The sequence below is a fragment of the Tauraco erythrolophus genome, chromosome 2 (genome assembly GCF_009769465.1).
Source record: "Tauraco erythrolophus isolate bTauEry1 chromosome 2, bTauEry1.pri, whole genome shotgun sequence".
NCBI lineage: Eukaryota > Metazoa > Chordata > Aves > Musophagiformes > Musophagidae > Tauraco > Tauraco erythrolophus.
The window spans coordinates 107,720,523-107,739,055 of NC_141466.1; the positions used below are offsets into that span (position 1 = coordinate 107,720,523).

At 42.3% G+C, this 18,533-nt stretch overlaps 1 protein-coding gene across 1 annotated transcript; it reads left to right on the forward strand.

Moving 5' to 3' along the window:
- The first annotated feature begins 1,966 nt into the window (after positions 1-1,966).
- Positions 1,967-12,541, forward strand: FLVCR1 (FLVCR choline and heme transporter 1). Its single transcript, XM_009978831.2, has 10 exons — positions 1,967-2,611; positions 5,917-6,061; positions 6,636-6,776; positions 7,088-7,155; positions 7,417-7,520; positions 8,695-8,805; positions 9,872-9,977; positions 10,198-10,309; positions 11,002-11,069; positions 12,479-12,541. Exons 1-10 carry the CDS (start codon positions 1,967-1,969, stop codon positions 12,539-12,541), a joined length of 1,563 nt encoding a protein of 520 aa, XP_009977133.2.
- The last annotated feature ends 5,992 nt before the right edge of the window (positions 12,542-18,533 follow it).

An 18,533-nucleotide genomic window follows, 5' to 3' on the forward strand; every position in this document is an offset into this window, starting at 1 on the left:
ATCTGTACAATCCAACCAAAGCATCACGGTCCTTTCCCCAGTCCCAAGGCCAACCCACAGCCTGTGCCAGAGATTGCTGTAGCAGTTCAACAGTGTGGATCACTGGGTCCCAGTGACCATGAACTGGTGCCGCTGGAAGTACTAGTGTGAATGGAGTCTCAGGTGTGTTTTCAGCTTATTTCTATCAATGTGTAACAGGAATATATGTTCCTAAAGTGAAAGCCTGTTGTTTGATAGTGTTTATTTCAGCTCCCATTCTTCCTCTTTCTCTTCTCAATCTTCTTCCTCTTGAAGTTCTGTTTTTAATTGGCTACATTGCTACAGCACATAGCACTTGAACTACGAAGTCAGGCAGAGGAATTCTGAAGAATTTACCCAACATCTGGTTTTGCACAGGAAAAGTAAAAATAAATCAGGCTATTTCTCAGTATGAATGGTTACCTATGTCAAACTCAGGTCCTTTTTCAGGCAAGAGGCGCTGAATCTGACATAGGTAACTTTATTTTTAAAAAGCAGGTTTCTAACACACACCCGTGATCTGCAAATTCAGGATTCACTTCCAGTAGTCTCCAAAAATCCATGGTGCCTGCAATCATCACTATTGCTCAGCTAAGCGCTCAGGGAAAGCAAACATATCCAAACTGATATTTTTAAGCACGTGTTCATATTGTACTATTCATGCTGTAAATAAGATCAGGAACTGTGGCTTACATAGATCACCTGATCTTGAGTAAAATACCAACTCATAATTAGTGAGGGAACTTAGGACTGGTGTCTAAGCCCATCTACCACACAGACACAGATCTGATTAGGCTCTGACACATCCACGAACAATGTGCAGCATGTTATTTGCTGAACCCACGCCAAACGATTTCCCACAGAAGCCAGCAGCACGCTTCCAGCATCGTTAACAAACTTAAACATTTCTGTATTTTCCTAACGCTCTTTGGAGAACAATCCATCTTTTTGTCATTGGCACGGTGTCGGCACCAGCGGCATTACAAGCCGGGACGGGGGCTGCCGGACACGGCTCCTGTGCGGGCACGCACCGAGCAGGGTCTGAGGGAAGGTTGCTTCCTGAAGGGATGCCGAACCGCCTCCGCACATAAGCCGGGCCGCCAGTTTTCTAGGGTATGTGTCAAAACAAATTTCAGAGGTCGAGCAGGAAACACGGAACGTTTTGCCTGCGGCTCTGGAGGCGGCGAAAGGCTGGGGTGGGAGCGCACGCCCTACCCCGGCTCCCGTCCCGGACGCCCTCCGCCACAATTCGGGCCTCCTTCTCCGCCCGTCCGCCTCTTATCGCTTCAGTCCGTTTCTCTGTAAGGCGAGTGCAAAGAGACAAACCCATTACCGCAGGGGAAGGCCAGTGATTCTCCCGGAACGTGCTGGGAGCGGCGTGGCCTGCGCGGCCGCGGCAGATCAGCCGGTGCCGCCCGCGGCTGCGCCCGGGGGAGGCAGCGAGGGACGCGCCGGCAGAGGCAGCGCTGCGGCCGCTCCGCCTTGCCGGCGCAGGACGCCTCGGCCAAGAAAGTGATTACAAGGAATGAGATTATGCTGCTCCTTCCTCGGGGATGTTGTGGGGATTATGTACATCGCTCCCATCTGCGTACGGTTCTCCGTCAGCCGCACGGACAGCCGTTGTAGGTTCAGTTTAAAGGGCTGTTAAGAATATATATACATATACACACCCTCAATGGCTTCCCAGCAACCAGCGCTGCCGCTTTTTAAAACCGTCCTCGGCCATTTCAGTCTCGCCTTGCACGGCGACAGCCCCCCCACCCCACCGCGCCACGCTCCCCAGGGCCGCCTCCCGCTCCGCCCCGCCCCGCCGGCCCAGGGCGGGACGTTGGCGGCGCGGTCTCGGCGGCGGAGGGGGAGCGGGAGCTGCGGCGTGGTGACCTTGGCAGGCAGAGCCGGGCTGCGCCCGCCGCCACTACCGGGGAAGCTGGGTGGGGAGACGGCCGAGATGGTGGAGGACGGCGGCGAGGAAGAGGCGGAGGGGGAGAGCGGGGAGATGCCGGCGGCCGCCACCGTGCCCGCCCTGCAGCGCTGCAACGGCTTCCTCCCCGGCAAGGAGGCGGAGGATGGCGGGCCGGCGGGCGGCGGGAAGCGGGCGGCGGCGGCGGAGGCCGAGGCCGAGGCTATGCTGTCGGCGACAGGCGGCCGGTTGGAGACGCGTCTGTCGCGGCGGCGGCTGGCGGTGCTGGCCGTCTTCAGCTGCTACTCGCTGGTGAACGCCTTCCAGTGGATCCAGTACAGCATCCTAAGCAACGTCTTCGCTGTCTTCTACGGCGTCTCCTTCACGCAGATAGACTGGCTCTCCATGGTCTACATGGTGGCCTACGTGCCGCTGATCCTGCCCGCCTCTTGGCTGCTGGATGCCCGCGGCTTGCGCCTCACTGCCCTCCTGGGTGCCGGCCTCAACGGCCTGGGCGCCTGGCTCAAGTGTGCCAGCCTGGCCCCCGGCCGCTACCCCCTCACCCTGGCTGCGCAGGCTGTCTGCGCCGTCGCCCAGGTTTTCATCCTGGGGCTGCCCTCGCGCATCGCCTCCGTCTGGTTCGGCCCCACCGAGGTCTCCACCGCCTGTGCCGTGGCTGTGCTGGGCAACCAGGTAGGGGCGGAGCGGGGCAAGGGAGGCTTTGGAGGAGTGGGGTTCCTTAGAGTTTGGTATGGCATTGGTTTTAAGAATAGTCGGTTTAAGTGAGACAACCCATTCTTTGAGAAATGGTTATGGGGCAGCATCAGTGAGAGGAAAAGTGGCGGAGCGGAGGTGAGTGCGGAGATGATGTTCTGTCCCACCCTTGCTGGCCAGCCTTGCTTTACAGGACCCTGGCTGTGTGGCAGTGCACAGCGCTTGCACGCTTCTGTCAGCTGCCAGAAGTACATCACTTGAGACCCTTTTCAGGAGCTGTCCTGCTCCACTGTCTCTTCCTCTTGCATTTGACATGTTGTCTCTTGCGTTTGGCATCATTCGTCTGACTGAATCCGCCCCTGGGTGAAGGGAGTTGAAGTAACGTGAGCTTTCATGGAAAGCCACAGTGCCAACGTGTATTGGTTCCTGCTTTCTAAAATGTGGCCTTGAATCACTGCGTGTCAGTAGTCAATGCCCTGGTGACTCATGACTCATGAAGTTTTCTGTTACGTTTTGATAGTTCACATCACTGTAGGGAGCTGATAACAGAGTCATGGATTTCCTCGAGCTCCCTGGTCCTGGCCAGCTTCAGAGAGCTGTAACAGGTGTATCTGAAAGCACGGGTGAAGATACGATGCTGACCTTTTTTTTCTTCCCATAGTCTTGTTCTCACCCCCTGCCATTGTCCCCGCTTTTTTGTGGCAAGAAAATGTTAGGATTCCCATCAGCACCACTGGCACAGGCTGAGGTCGTAGGTATGGTTTGATTAAGGTAACGAGGAATTTGTTTTTCCTCATGTGAATCTAATGATTTTATGTTTGTGCACTTTGGATTATTATTACAGCGTTAGTGTTAATGTTACATATTTACAGTTAGGATTGCTCGTTATCTCATACCTGGCTGTTAACTGTTTTCCCAATGCTTATCCAAACTCACTTTTTTGGCATGAAAGTCTTCCAGTGGGCAAGTCACCTGTCCCTTTTGGACTGAAGGCTTTGGCGGTTGTTGGTTGGTTGTCTCAGCAGCTGAGCAAAAATTTTGCATGTGTCCTGGAATCATGTTAGAGGTTTCTTTTGGCAGCTAAATTTCCACTCTTCCTGACACGCAGCAGTCCTCCCAGTAGCAAGGAGTTACTGGGATTTCAGTTCTGCAGTACAGTACCAAGGATTTGTCTGGGAGCCTGGAATGAATGCTTTGCTTGGATGCCGAGTTGTGGAGGTTGAAGCGGGGAAGGACAGGGGTTTTGTGGCTAGGAACTATGAGAAGGATGGACGAGGAAAATGGGAGCAGAGGTGTGAACAAAAGACCTTAGTTATTTCTGGAGCATATTTTCCTGCAGAAGCTAGGACTGATCTGAGCGTGCTTGGTGGTCCTCTGCCACCTACCTGGGAAATACCTGTGAAACGCACAGACAGAGTGAGTGGCATTTCCCTCTGGCAGTCCTACGCAGAGGATAATGGCTTCTTCTGCAGCTACGCTGTACCCCGCTGTCTCAGAGCTGTGCGTGCTGGGTAGGTCTTCGGATCCCAGTGCTGCTTGTGACCCAGGAAGACTGATGCAGTGTCAAAATATGTAATTTCTCTGTTCTTAATTTTTGCTTTCTTAAAACAACAACCTCTCAAGAGCTGGAGTGAAAGAGTAGGGAAATGACAAATGAAGCACTTGGAAGTTAGAAGTAATGTTGTCTGTGTAGCCCCGTGCAGTTTGCTTCTGCATATGCATTACGGTACAGTCTCACTGTGCTTTAAGGTGAACTATGTAACAGAATGGGGTTGCTATAAGGAACTGGGCTGTTGGTCATCCAATTTCTTATCAGATGGTCTGCATAACTTCAGAGCTACAGCAAAAGGGGCTGGGGACTGTAGACAGGGAGGGATAGAGTAGTTATTAAAAATCACATTACACCCGTTATCTCTTGAGATGCTGATCGTTTGCAATTGAAACACAAGACACTGGGAAGACAGCGGTATACCTGTCAGGGGTTGTGACGAGTGCTGGATTTCCACTGGTATTTAGCATCTCAAACTGGTCACACTAGACTCACTAGAACTCTTGATCCTTCTGGCCTTAACCTCTTTTACCTGTAAAAGGCGAAAAATGGTATCACTTGGCTTTCTGGGAATATTGTGAGTACTGTATTGACTCACTGGGAGAGGAAAAAAACATACCTTATAGAAAAGAGTAACTATATACTCAGCTAATGTTTGTAGGGTTCATATAACAAAGGGTGAGGATAAAAATAAACAAATTCTCCAGATGATCACTGGATATTGTGTAAATCTGATGGTCTGGAGGGAAAAAAAAGAAAAGCAGGGAAACACTCATAGGGCATGTGCACAAAGAGCACTTTGTAAGCACATTGGCACACCTTTAATTTGAGTACTTTCTGAGTGTTGGACTTGCTACTCTAGCAGTCTTTGGTGCTCTTTTCAATTTTTTTTTTTTTTTTACTTGAAATAGATGCAGTTTTTTTCTCTAAAAAAACCCAGGAAGATTGTTCCAACACTTTAAAATGCATTTTAGTTTAGGCAGAGCAGCAGAGATAAATTGCAGAGTAGTCTAAGACTGTTATTCTTTCATGTTTTAAAATGCAAATTACAGTCCTTGTTTTTTGCCTCCTTTTAATACAAAATCAGTTGCCGCAATCGAATCGACTCCAGATACAAACCCACTGCTATTTATTTTGTGTTTTTTCTTTATTTCCTTAGCAATAATCGCAGGTATAGGTTTTGGGTTTGTGTTTCTTAATAAGGATGCTCCTTTTCTCTTGCTATTCTCTGCCCTGTCAGTTCTACAATAAACCTTGCGTGTCGATATTTATTACTGCAGTGGCAGGATTGTGATATCAAGTGGAGCGTTTTGGTGGAGAAAAAGAGGAGTGTTTCTACAAGTGTAGCTGGAGTCTTCTGTCATCTCTAGGCCTTCAGTTGCAGGAATGACCAATACAAATTTATGTGCATGCATAGTATTTTCCTGTGAAAGATTCTTCTGCAAAAAAACTTCCTGAATGCTTAGTTGTTAAATGTGCTATATACTAGGTGTAGTATTGTAGTTTAATTTAGAAATGAAAAGGTTAAAACCTGACTTACTGAAGACCTGATTGTGAAATGTCATTGAGAGCAAGTCGTTCAGAAGTATAATACTAAAGGAACTCTTTTCCTTCATAGTTTTATTAATACTTATGATGATACGAACTCTGAATTCTACCTGGTAAAGTGTTTTACTTCTGTTAATTTTTATGTTCACAGGGAAATGATTTTTGGGTTTCTTTTCTTGCTTTACAGCTTGGCACTGCAATTGGCTTTTTGTTGCCACCTGTTTTGGTTCCAAATACACCTAATGATATCAATCTAATGGCACATAACATCAGCATCATGTTCTATGGAACAGCGATAGTGTCCACGCTTTTGTTCTTCTTAACAGGAGTGGGTAAGCGTTCCGTTTTGTAACTTAAATGATGCCCATAGAGAGTGTGGGTTAAACCACGACAGAATGTTCACAGCATCTCACTTCAAGGATCTGATTTTGCTCAAAGTAGTCGAGGTTACATTTTCTCGGGTTTACTTGTGTTGCCTTATCCGATGTGCCAGGATTAAGTGACAACCAGTTTACTGATTGTATATCATGCTTCGTATGGAACAACCCTTCTCAGGATGTGCTGCTCACTTAGGCTTTTTGCTACCAGCCCCAGGGACATTCTGATATAATATGATTTCCCTCTGTTATTCATAAAATTCAGATAGAAAGGTCTAGACGCATTGCAGATGAAGTCTGTGTTTGACCATATGTTGATAGCAATAAACATGACCAAATAATTAGCCCATCCATGGTGGCTGTGACTTGATTCTTCCATGAGGAAAATATACAATTTTTTTTTTTTTTATGGAAGTGTTGTAAACCACAAATTAAACTTGTGAAATTCATCAAACTGAAACACTTCAAAAAGATGAAGCGTTAGTCTGGTAAAGACAAATCGTAATTGTTTCTTCTGCTCTTTCCTCAGTGTTTGAAGAAAAGCCCAAATACCCTCCTAGTCACTCTCAAGCAGTCCTGCAAACTATACCTCCTGAGGATTACTCCTACAAGCAGTCAATTATTAACTTGTTCAAAAATATCCCATTCATACTTTTGCTGATCAGTTATGGTAAGTGATGCTGTCTGGTTGTAGTCTTGCAGAACAATTCAAATGTGTACCAAAAACCCACTGAGTTTTAGTTGTGGTGGTGGTTGTTTATGGAGGAGGGAGTGTCAAACTTTTACTTATTCAGCAACCAGTGCTGGAAAATCCAACAGGATTCAAAATACTGTTGGTAGGTCTGGTGAAGAGATTTTACTTGGCAGATAAAAGATTTTGCCTCTGATGTGAGTCTTAAATATCAGAAGATTAACTCTTTAGGGTAGCAGATCTGCGTGTCTGCACCTGGAATGACTGAAGCTTTTCTTTTGATACTGCAGGTATAATGACTGGGGCATTTTATTCTGTCTCCACGTTATTAAACCAGATGATAGTAACTCATTATGAGGTAAGTTTCTTGGATCTTCTTTGGCTTTTTTGGTGTTTGTTTTTTTTTACTGTACATGTGCAAAGGTGATGTTTGTTATTATGTAGGTGCTATTTGCGCTCAGACTTTTGGTTTCCTTTATCCCTTCCTACAGTTTCTTGCACCATACAGCTATGGGAGTCATAGGAATGTTTGTTTGCGCTTATGACTGTGGAGAGGTCTGAATTTGACTCTGAGTGGAAGCAAGTTATTAATGAGCACCATATAAATATTTGTTGAAAGGGAGAAGAAGTGAACGCTGGGAGAATTGGCTTGACACTGGTGGTGGCAGGAATGGTGGGTTCGATTATTTGTGGTTTGTGGCTGGATTACACTAAAACATACAAGTAAGTGTGGGTAGGCATGGATGGGGTTAAGGGTAGAAGAGCGATGCAACGGCATTAGAAAAATACTGCAACGTGAGGGCTGAAGTGAACTGATGATAAAATGCAGTTCTTCTCTGATCTTTTAGCAGCCTTGATGGAGACAGGTTTCTGAGGCTACAGCAAAAGCTGGAGACTCTTATTAGTTCTTGGCCGAAATAAATGAGAGAGGAGAACACAAAGATGCAAAGGGGTCTTCCATCTATTCCTGTCTCTGCAGGAGTGTAGAGCTAACAAGGAAAGCATTTTATGTCCTATGTACAGTAGCCAGGTAGCCCAGTGAGCTCCTTCTCCTGGGAAAGCATAAAGGCTCAAAACCTGCTCTGCATTGTTTTGTAAAATGAATAGTTGATGGATTCTCATTTTTTGGTACTACTCGTGCACATATTAGTAAGCATAACATTTGCTTTAATTCAGGGGATGACCATGGAGCAGAACTCTTCTGGGGTAGGAGCTCCTGGGTCCATCACCCATGGTGTGCCCCCAGGAGAGAGCAGTGCCCTGGAGTGCTGCTTGTGGTGGAAAAGTTCTCCCCTGGTGACTCTTAGTACATTGTGTGTGAGAGCTCTAGAAACCTAATGGATGCTAATGCTGTAGATTGGCTTTGTTTCTGCATGTGTTTTGGCTTATAAATGAGTGATACATGCTTTAATATTTTTGGATGACATCCCTTATTCCATATTTAAAATAAGTAGAACGTTGTAATGAAACTTGTTTGGCTTGCCTCTTAGGCTGACTTTTGTCGCTGACAGTGTTCAGTTTGACTGCACGTATGTTGATCTTTGTATAATGGTCAGTGCTGCAGAATGGCCAAGAGGTGCAACATGGTGGAGAACTAAAAAGTCTTGGGATAGCAGTATCTGTTGTGATTGTCCACTCTTTGAGAGTTTGAGCAAGTCTCTTAGCCTTGAGTGAAGCAGCCGTATAATCAAGGCAATAAAGAGTCTGGGAAGGGATATGTTCTCACTGCATGATATGTTTGAGTCAGAATTACATGAAGCAAATTTCATAGCTGAAATTTGTGTCAGTTGTTAGAAGAGATTAAGGAACGTTTATGTTACTTTTCCATGTTTCAGCAATATGCTATGACCTTATGTTAACAGTATTAATTTCATTTTTTGTTGTTATTGGGTTGCAGGCAAACTACTTTGATTGTTTACATTCTCTCTTTCATTGGGTTGCTGGTATTTACTTTCACCCTGGACCTCGGATACCTTATAGTAGTGTTCGTGACTGGAGGAGTACTTGGGTGAGCCATTAAAGAGGACTAGAACACTTGCTGCTGTTCTGTTCAGAAACAATATTTAACTGTTTCAGCTAAATGCTTGTACTGTATTTTCTGTCGCCATGCTCTTAACCTGTTTCCATTGGTCACAGTACAGATACGATTTACTAGGGCTTCATCTTCTGTTACATCAGGATAAATCTAAAGTAGCTCACTTTTCAGTGAATTTCATTTGACGTTTTTATGGATCTAACAATGTCATGTGGTCAATGTTTTGTTCCAATTCAAAAAGCTGTCTGCAGTAAAGTTGAATCTTTCTGTTAACCAGTCAATAAGTGTTTAGAGTTTAACTGAGCAAATCTAGGAAGACTGACTTTTGTGTGTTTTGATTAATGTATATTTTGATAGTCGAAACGACATGCTGGGTGCTTTGTTCACTCAGAAGAGCATGAGCTCTTCTTATAGATACATAATCTAAAAGCTCAAAAAGATGCTGAGGGAATGGTGCTGTATCCAGACATGGCAGTCAAGGTTGAACCAGAAATGTCTTGAGAGTTTCAGTCTAAAAATCAGTCAACCAATCTTAACTACATTAAGCCCGTGCTCTTCTGTCACCCATCAGTCCCCTCAGCTTCTTCCACAGCAGCTTCTAGCAGCCCTTCCAGTGTCCAGCCTCACTCCTTACTGGGGGTCTCTTTTTGTCCTCCCGCAAGGATGTTTGGGCTGATCAAATGACGATGTTCACCTATGTCTTTTATTTGAAAGTAATTGGCTTCAGTTATGGAGTGGCTTGTGGACTGGTCAGAGAAGGTTGTTTCATACATATGGAGTGGAGTGCAGGTGGTTATGGGAAACAGGACAAATACTTTAAAACATCTTTGCCCTAAAAAGAGAGGTGTATGGCAAAAATTGTTGGACAAGGTCAAGGGAATGAGGCAGGCAAAGCAAGTATTGAATCACGTTAGGTCTTGAAAACAGACAGTTCAGAATACTGGCTAATTCATAATACCATGTGCTTGTGTTTGATTTTCGTAGCTGTAGTAACAGATGAAGGCCACACCTGTTATCTTCTTACTCTCCTCTTCAACAGGTTCTTCATGACTGGCTATCTCCCACTTGGGTTTGAATTTGCTGTGGAAATTACATACCCAGAGTCTGAAGGCACTTCCTCAGGTCTCCTTAATGCATCAGCACAGGTGTTGTATCATTTTATCCCTTCAAGTGAAGTAATGTTCAGGAAGGCCAGTCTGCTTGATCTAAGAAGGCTTTCCTAGACTTTGCTGCTAAGTCTCTGTTGTATTGCTGTAGGCTTAATTTTTTAAATTTGGTTTCTGTAAGATATAACCTGAAACTTTGTAAGGTAAAGTGATTACTCTTTTCTGTGTGATCGTGCTGAACTGACTTGTTTGTTTATAGATATTTGGAATTGTCTTTACACTTGTTCAAGGAAAACTCACAACAGACTACAGTCCTCGTGCAGGAAACCTCTTTCTTTGTGCTTGGATTTTTGTGGGCATTATCTTAACAGGTAATTAGTCAGAAATGTAAGTGATGATTTCTCTTTAGTGTAAAAATGTGGAGGGGTTTTTTGAGATAGTGAATTTCTGGGTAATTTTTAAATGTCTTGGACATCTAGGATTTAAATATGTGGCTTCCTGTCTGGGCTGAGGACAGAAGTTATACACGCAGAGGTTGTGTTTTTTTTAATTTGTTTTCCAGTTTAAATGCTTGCTGTGCACACATCTTTTGTTTTAAGGATGAGGTTGCTAATATATGGACAGCCATGTCACCTGTTTCTTGAGTCATGTCTTGAATTTGAGGCAGATGTGTATCTCCAGAGTAAGATGGTAAATGTAAACAAATACATAAACGGAGACAGGTTACAGTTTTCCAAATGCCAAGAAACTGCTGGTGTATTCCTAAACTGTACCAGTGACTTAACACATGCTGGTACTTAGAAATGTGCTGAAAGTGCCAAAGCCATCAAACTTTGCTTTAAGTACTCATGGTTTAAAAGCTTTTACTGTCATTTTCAGCATGTGTTTTGTGAGGAGCGAGTTCAACTTGTCAGTAAGTTCAAATTGCAAAAGAGCAAAGACAGGTATTTTGAATATGTGCAGAGAGCAGCTTCCATGTGCTTGTGCTGTGCAAACATTTCCCTTGAAATGCATGTCATTGCAAAGTAGCAAACCAGCTTTCTCTTTATTTTTTTTGTTTCAGCCTTAATAAAATCAGATTTGCGAAGACACAATGTGAATTCAGGGATTATGAATTTGGATGTTAAAGCTGTAAGTGGTGACTCTTTTGTTGTGATTGTATTACCGTACTTCAATGCTTGGCTTCTATTGGCATAATAATATTAACAGCAAAAGATTAATTGACAGAAATTTGTAATATTACTGTTTCCATGCTGTTTTGGAACAAAAGAGCCATATGGAGTGCTGCCCTCAGATATCTGTTTCTCCCCTTAGCTCCCATGAAAACAACTAAAAGACCTTCTGCTGTCAGATTTTCCTGAATTTTAAGTGGCTGATATTAATCTCTGATTTTATTGCTTGAATCTTACTTTTTCATATTTGCAGGTAGTGTTGTAAATTGTGAAGCCTTTTTGTGTATTGGGTTAGGAGGCTGTGCTATAGACTACATATTTTATTTAGGATACTTGCAGTCTCTTTAAGTGAAGTTAGTGTCTGGTGAACAGAAGTCATGTTGCCATTTCTATACTGTGCTGCATGAAGAGCTGGGTCCATTCCTCTGCTGAGCACTCTCTCAGTTTAAATGAAGAGTGAGCAAAGCACTTTCTGCTGTTCAGGAGGTCCCAAACCCATGTTTCAGCAGCTTTTCCAAATTATCACAATCACTAGTAGAAATAAGGTTGACACTGGAAACTTTTTTCACTGCTGTGGGTTTTTCGATCTTTTGTATCAAGATAATAAACCAGCTTTTTGGAGTCAGATATTGCAAGATCTTCTGCCTTGCCTCTTTTTATGTGTAGGTGTCTTGCATACATGGCAGCTTTCGATCATATGCAATCAGGTGCACACTATTAGTGTCTGCTTAGGGTTCAGAATCTTCCAAGCTGGTGCTATATGAGCTAATATGAACCTGAAACCTGTGCAGCTGCGTGTGCACACAGTGTAGCATTGTGTGGGTTTACCAGCCTGGGTTGGGGCTATCTTGGGGCTGTATGTGCTGACTATAGGCAGCGGTCCATGACTGTTCTGTTTTCTGTTATCACCTTGTTAATTAGCCTAGATTGTCTCACGACTTCATTTATGTTAGCCAGGATGTAACAAAAGCCTGGAGTCCTTGCCCTGATATTACCATAAGTAACTGAGAGCTGCTTGTGTTAATAAGGTACAATAGCACTTTATTTCTGAACTTTGATCATCAAGATTCTACTGTGTTTAAACATAATGGAGAAAAAAACCTGAGAGTTAATCTCTATATGAGAAATATCTATATGCAGTAAATATATATTTTGGAATTTTACTAAGAAACTGAATTCTATGTTTTTTTTGTTTTTAATTACGGAAAGAAGGGAAAATAGGGCTTTCTAGAAAATTATAATTTGGCTAATTAACTGCATATACTGTTGGAGTCTGACCTAATGATTACTCAAGAATACTGAGGCTAAGAATAGCTTCTGCGGTATAACAGCTTAATTTCTGTTTTTTTTTTTTCCCCCCTTCTCCAGGTACCAGTGGACAGCCCTGTAGAACCTGAAAATACTACATTAAAAATTCAGTCAGCTTTATGAAACTGAAAGTGACTTAGAAACGCACAAGTTTGGTTGGATACGGAACAATATTAATTAGTGTAATCACTGGATTTATGTGTATGAGTAGTAAAATGTGTTTGGTGATATTGGTGATAGTTGTGCGGTAGAAACCATGAAGATGCTCAGTTCATTTTGTCCAAGATGCAAACAATTCACCTTTGTATGGAATATTTATTTTAACAGTTTTCAAGTTTCGCAATTTCATTAGTAGAGAACTGTGTGAATACTCTCCACGCTAGAGAGACGTGTACATTCAGGATGCATACTTGAAAAAAATCTGGAATCCTGAAGTACAGTCGTCATGATCAGAGGTATTTAATCTTCTTTTCCCCAAAGAATTGGGAGGTAGTTAATTTCTTGTTCAGTCTTTGCTAGTGCATTTGAAAAATCGGAGATTAGGTAGCTGCACAGCTGGAGGATGTTCACAAGTTTCTTTTTTTAAATGTATCTGTATTTTTAATATAAGCCAATGGTCCCTTCTGGGGAACTGCCTATAGCACAATACTGAAAACAAGAGATGACTGCAAACATGTGTGTTTAATACTGGCATCTGATATTTCTTTTGCCTTGAAGTTTCTTGATAGATATTAGAAGGGCAGATAAGAGAAAACACTTACAGATTCATTGTAACATTTCTGGGGAGATTTAGAGTTTTCCACTAGATTAACTGAAGAAAAAACATTTCTTAACTACATACAGTAAAAGGAGGAGAAAGGCCTGTGATATCTATACTGTGAAGTATTTATAGGCAATGGAACACTACCACACAGGTTGCCTCCACAGAATAGTTTGAGTGCTTTCTCAGTTAAAGCGAGAGGAGTACATGTTTACAAAGAGCTGGTGCCTTTACGTTGTAAAGAAGATTCTTGCCTCATCTTGAGTTTAATCAGTGCTGCTGAAGAAATTCCATTTTGTGTTAAACCTCCTCTGAATATCTGAATTATCAGAAAATGTCTCTGTCCTTTTTTGCATTTATTTCTGTGCGTGATGAATTGTATCATTTGTCTTGTGAAATTTTTGTGCTCTTAAAGCATGTTTTTTCACAGTTCGTTAAAAGCTGTAAGGATGACTGAAAGGAAAATAGTGATGTTTCACTGTCTGATGAAATGTTTGCTGTTTATATCATGCATCTTAGCTACAAAAGGAGTGGACTTCATTAACATTCACCTTGTGTTATTACACTTATCTGAATTTGGGATGTGGATTTCTCACTGCAGTGCTTCTGAAAATATTCTCCTTTGCCTTGTGCTCTATCTATACACCTACAGAACTGATAGCACTGTGATAATACTGAGGCCCTAATATTACTGGAAAAGTCAGAACTGAGTTAGTGGATTTTTTGCAAACATTTAAGCTTTAGCAGCCTTTGAGTTGAGCCTGCAGGTTCAGTACCATCAATGAAGCCGTCTCTTTCAGTTCCCACAGATGTAGTGCCATCCAGAAGGAGGAATCCTACTCGAAGTTTTTCACAGATTGTTACAGTTGGGTACGGGAAACTTTTAAACTCCAAGATAGTGTTTCAGTATGATAAGTATTGTTAAATGTTTTTCTTTTTATATAAAAGGATTCTCTAAATCTACAGTGAAAAAAGAAAAAGGACCCTTTAAATTTAGCTTTCTAAACTTAGCCTCTAAACTTGATATTGATTTAACATTTTGTATGATAAATGCTTCAGATATGGGAAGACTGAACGGCAATATACAAAACAGAATAGGATAGGCATGCCTGGAACACTCGCCTTTCCAAAAAGGGCCAATTTGTCTTTGCCAGGTCCAGTGCCAGAGAGAAAATGGGCACACCTTGCTGCTCCTGAAGAAGCGAGCTCTAGGAGAAGAGGCCTCTGGTGAGGTAGCTGAATATAGGAAAAGTAACTCACAGCTATTCAAATGGTAGGCAAGAGTATAGGAGTAGAAGTAAAGATGCTTTCATTGTGTCAGATATTTAAATTTTACGACGTGCTGTGATATAAGTGTCGCAGCTGGAAGGCCCCAGGCAGCTCCAAGCAGACCAATGTTCTAATGCAAAGGCTTTAGGCTCTACTCTAAGGAGGGCCCACACTCCTCCAAGGCTCAGGAGGAAATGCCTCACCCTTAGGAACAAACGCCCTGCCTTAAATAGTCAGGAGTCACGTGGTTTGCTAGATGGGTCAAGACTATTGGTCACTTGACCATCCATCTCCCAGAGTGATTGGCTGAATGCTACAGCACCTGTTTCAAGGCAACTTTCCCAGTGTAACGAGCCACAGGTGTTTTAGTTAACCTGCATAGGGAAAGAACCTTCACAGGATGCTGCAGCAGCCAAAAGATTTCTCCACATATAAGCTGCCCATCAAGGGATATACACCTTTTCAGCCTGAGTGAGCAAAGTGAAAGTTCCTGCCTTTTGATATCTGTGGGTGGTTTTTCCCTTTGGAAAAATGATAATAATATGTACCAAAATATATACGTTCTTCTGCAAGGTACAGATTCAGTAAATATTTGTGTTCATGGCCCATGGCTGCTTTTTACTTCCACTGTTGCAAAATCTTAACAAGATAATATCTTTGCAGTTTTGTGGAATTGTTGTCAAATGTCTAGTAGAAAGTCTTTGGCAGTATCTGGAATGCTTTCAAAATGTCCAGTGCACATTGTTCAAATTCAAAGACTGAGCTTTTTTCTTCCTTTTGAAAATTTATTTTTTAATTTATTTCCTTACTACTAGTTTCCAGTTTCTTTAATTATGTTCAGCTGATTATTGAAAAAATATTTGAGCTCTTCCAGCTCCTTGTGTTTTTTATTTTCTGCCAAATTACTTGGCTACCCTCTGAAAAGGTCCAGACAAGATTTTGGCACACTGAAAACCCTGCTGGGTCCCTGAAAAGAAAATATTCCTAATAATGAAGGCTTAATTACATCCTGGATTTAATTCTCCATCTCTAAAAGGAGCTTGAAAGTTGGAAACCTGTGAGCTATTTCCAGGCAATGATAAAGCATTTAAATAAAAGACTCAGCAGCAAAATAAAGAACAAACCAGTATGTTATGCAATAATATTATCATCTGTCTGTCAAGAAACTGAGGTTCTAGCTCATGGCAGAAATAAGTTTGAGGTTGATGGTGCTTTGGTCTTTTTGCTTGTGATTTTTGTTTTTAAACAAACAACATCAACCTAATCAAACATTCATCTGGAATTGGAAATATAGTTTCTGACTCTCTTAGCCTTGAGATTCTGGCTCAGCCATCCAGTAAGAACAGAGGTGGAGGCTAAAAATCGTAACTGCTTAAAGAGGTAATCGTTTAATGAATGGAATTACCTGTCAACTATGAGAGGATGGAGTGGGAAACCAAGCGAGGAGAGGCATATCAATCCCATGCATCAGCTTTTGCTTTTCAATATGCTTTGCTTTTAAGTGCTTCAAGGGAACTCAATGAGGTGCAAGAGAGCTCATGTAGAGGTGAGTGTAGGCAAGGAGCCTGCCTCCCTGTTCCCAGGGGCCCACCAACATATGTAATTGCCAACGTTCAGGTGCAAGATTCAGAAATTAGCCTTTAAAATAACACTGTCTTTTTTTGTTTCTTCCAGACCATGTTAAATGTTTGCTAACTTCAGTGGGAGAGAGCCAGAGAACATTGACCCATTTTTATTTAGGATTCCTAACATGGCCTTAAAACCCTTGTTTCTGTTGTCCAAGTGTGAAAATATCAGACCTGTAAGACATAGTCTGGAATTGCTGCAATCGGCAGCTTTCTTCTTCAGCTTCGTAGATAAGCCCTTCAGAGCATTTATTTTGTAGGTGGGTGCTCGTCTTTAGTAACATCTCTTTCTGCTGCTGAATGCTCATGTTTTTATGAGGGAGAATGAACAAGGGAAGAAGTGGGAAGAATATATACGAATCATTTCAGGTTAATAGGGCTTTCCTAACTTCATCCTCTGGGTCATCTCTTTTGTTCAAGACAGTCTGTTGTTTCAGAGACAATCACTGGAGTGTGTAATTAGAGCTGCCAGCCCATGTTGCCTAATGAAAAAATGCTTTTTGAGAAATCCACAGACTGTCTTGTGCATCTACAACCAAGTGAAATTGGGTTAAGCTATAGGCATTTATTGCTTTCGTTTTCCATTCTGTGAACTCTTGAGTTTTTCTGCGTGAATGGCAACATGTGACCTTTTCGGTTGCTGTCTTTCAATATGTGTATGTACCACCTTCTTAAGTGTTATAGGCTACTAATGATTCACAGACCACAAGTGAAGTTATTGTATCCCGTGTGATTTCCCCACCACCACCATTCGGTCTGAAGTCTGTGAAGAGAGAGAAGTGGTGTTCATGCATGAACTAGAATGAATTCAGCAAAAAAAAATCCTAAGAGAATTCTTTCTATGTAAGACTCATGTTATTTACTGCTAATGTCTTTGTTCTTCTCATGAAGATAGCAAAGATTTTTGCGGTAGTATTTTTTTTTTTGTTAGTGTCCCATTCCTTGTTTCAAGATAAAATTAAACATTCCTTATGAATATTCTCTGATTGCAATACTGTACGTGTGTGTATATGTGGGTGGCATCATTCTTTACCATTATATGTTACTAATAAAGTGTATAACATGTAACTTGATTGGAGCCAAGATTACCATTTTTGCCAACTGCTGATCAGCTGATGGTCTAAAAAGGATTCGTTTTTGTTGGTTTGTTTTTTTTTTTCATTAAAAGCTGCCATTTAATGTAGGAAAATTTTATAAGTGAATGATACATTGTGTCATGAATAAATGTGCTTGCACATGTATATGCAGAGTGCGTGTTTGCAGGGTATATAAATGTATTATACACATGAGTATTGGCTTACAGAGAAATTTTCTCAGGGCATGGAATTAAAGTATTAGCATCAGTAGTTGAGCTGCACTCTTCTAGCACAGTGATTTCTCCTCGTTTGCTTTGGAAAAGGTCTGTGAGGAAAAGAGAGTGCAGTTAACACCTAAAGCAGAGCAATCCAGTGTCATCTCCTTAAGGGCAGTGCAAATATTATTTTAATAAAAGACCCAGCTTGTAGAGAGATTATCTAGGGAGGGACGGTAGAATAACTTCTTAGGCTAGAGTGAGACATTACAGTCAGTTATGGCTCAACTTTCATTTCTAAAACCCGAGTTGTCTTCGGTGGGAGCACAGTAGGACCCTTGTGAACACTCTGCAAGGGTTCTGTCGCTTATGCTCAGGCTTTTAGTGTTGATCCCCAGCACATCAGCTGTGAGCCAGGCAAGTTTGAGGAACCTGCTTCAAAGAAAATAGAGTCACTGTAAGAAAATGTTCTGGGGTGGTTCTTTTTTTTTGTTTGTTTGTTTTGTTGTGGTTTTTTTTTGTTTGTTTGTTTGTTTTAATCTCCCTTCTCCACAAAACTGGAATTAGCTCAGCTATTTTTATGTAAAAGATTCTTCACAGGAGGAGGCTGCAGGTGCTGCAGAGCATGGGAGACACAAGCCTTTTGCCATAAAGCAACACAAGCATCTAGTTCAACAGTGGGATGAACTGAAGATGGGCTCTTCATTTTACAACTAGGACTATAGGGTCTTATTCCTCTTAAAGTATCTACGAAAGCTGTGGGCTATATCCCCATTTAGCATTGCAATTTAAACACTCCTACAGCTGGGAAGGAACAATCACACCAAATTATTATTGCCTTAAAGTTGATTCTTTGGCAGACACTCATTCTTTCCTGAAAGAAAACACCAGAAACCTCATCAGGTAAGTGGGAGATGTGAAACTGTCACGGCTATGATTAGTCAAAGTCATTCTGGAGGGAAAATACTTTTTTTGTTGTTTCTGTAGCTGGAAGGAGGCACTATGTATCCAAAACTAACAAGTGTTACCCCTTCCAGAAAGTGATGGCAGTTTGTGCATGGATAAATCACAGGTGCCTAATTGAGCAGCTGCCTCCTGGTCTGAAAAGATTTCTTAGAAGCCTGCTGGATTTCCTCCCAGCTTTACTTTACAATGAGCTAACCTTATCTG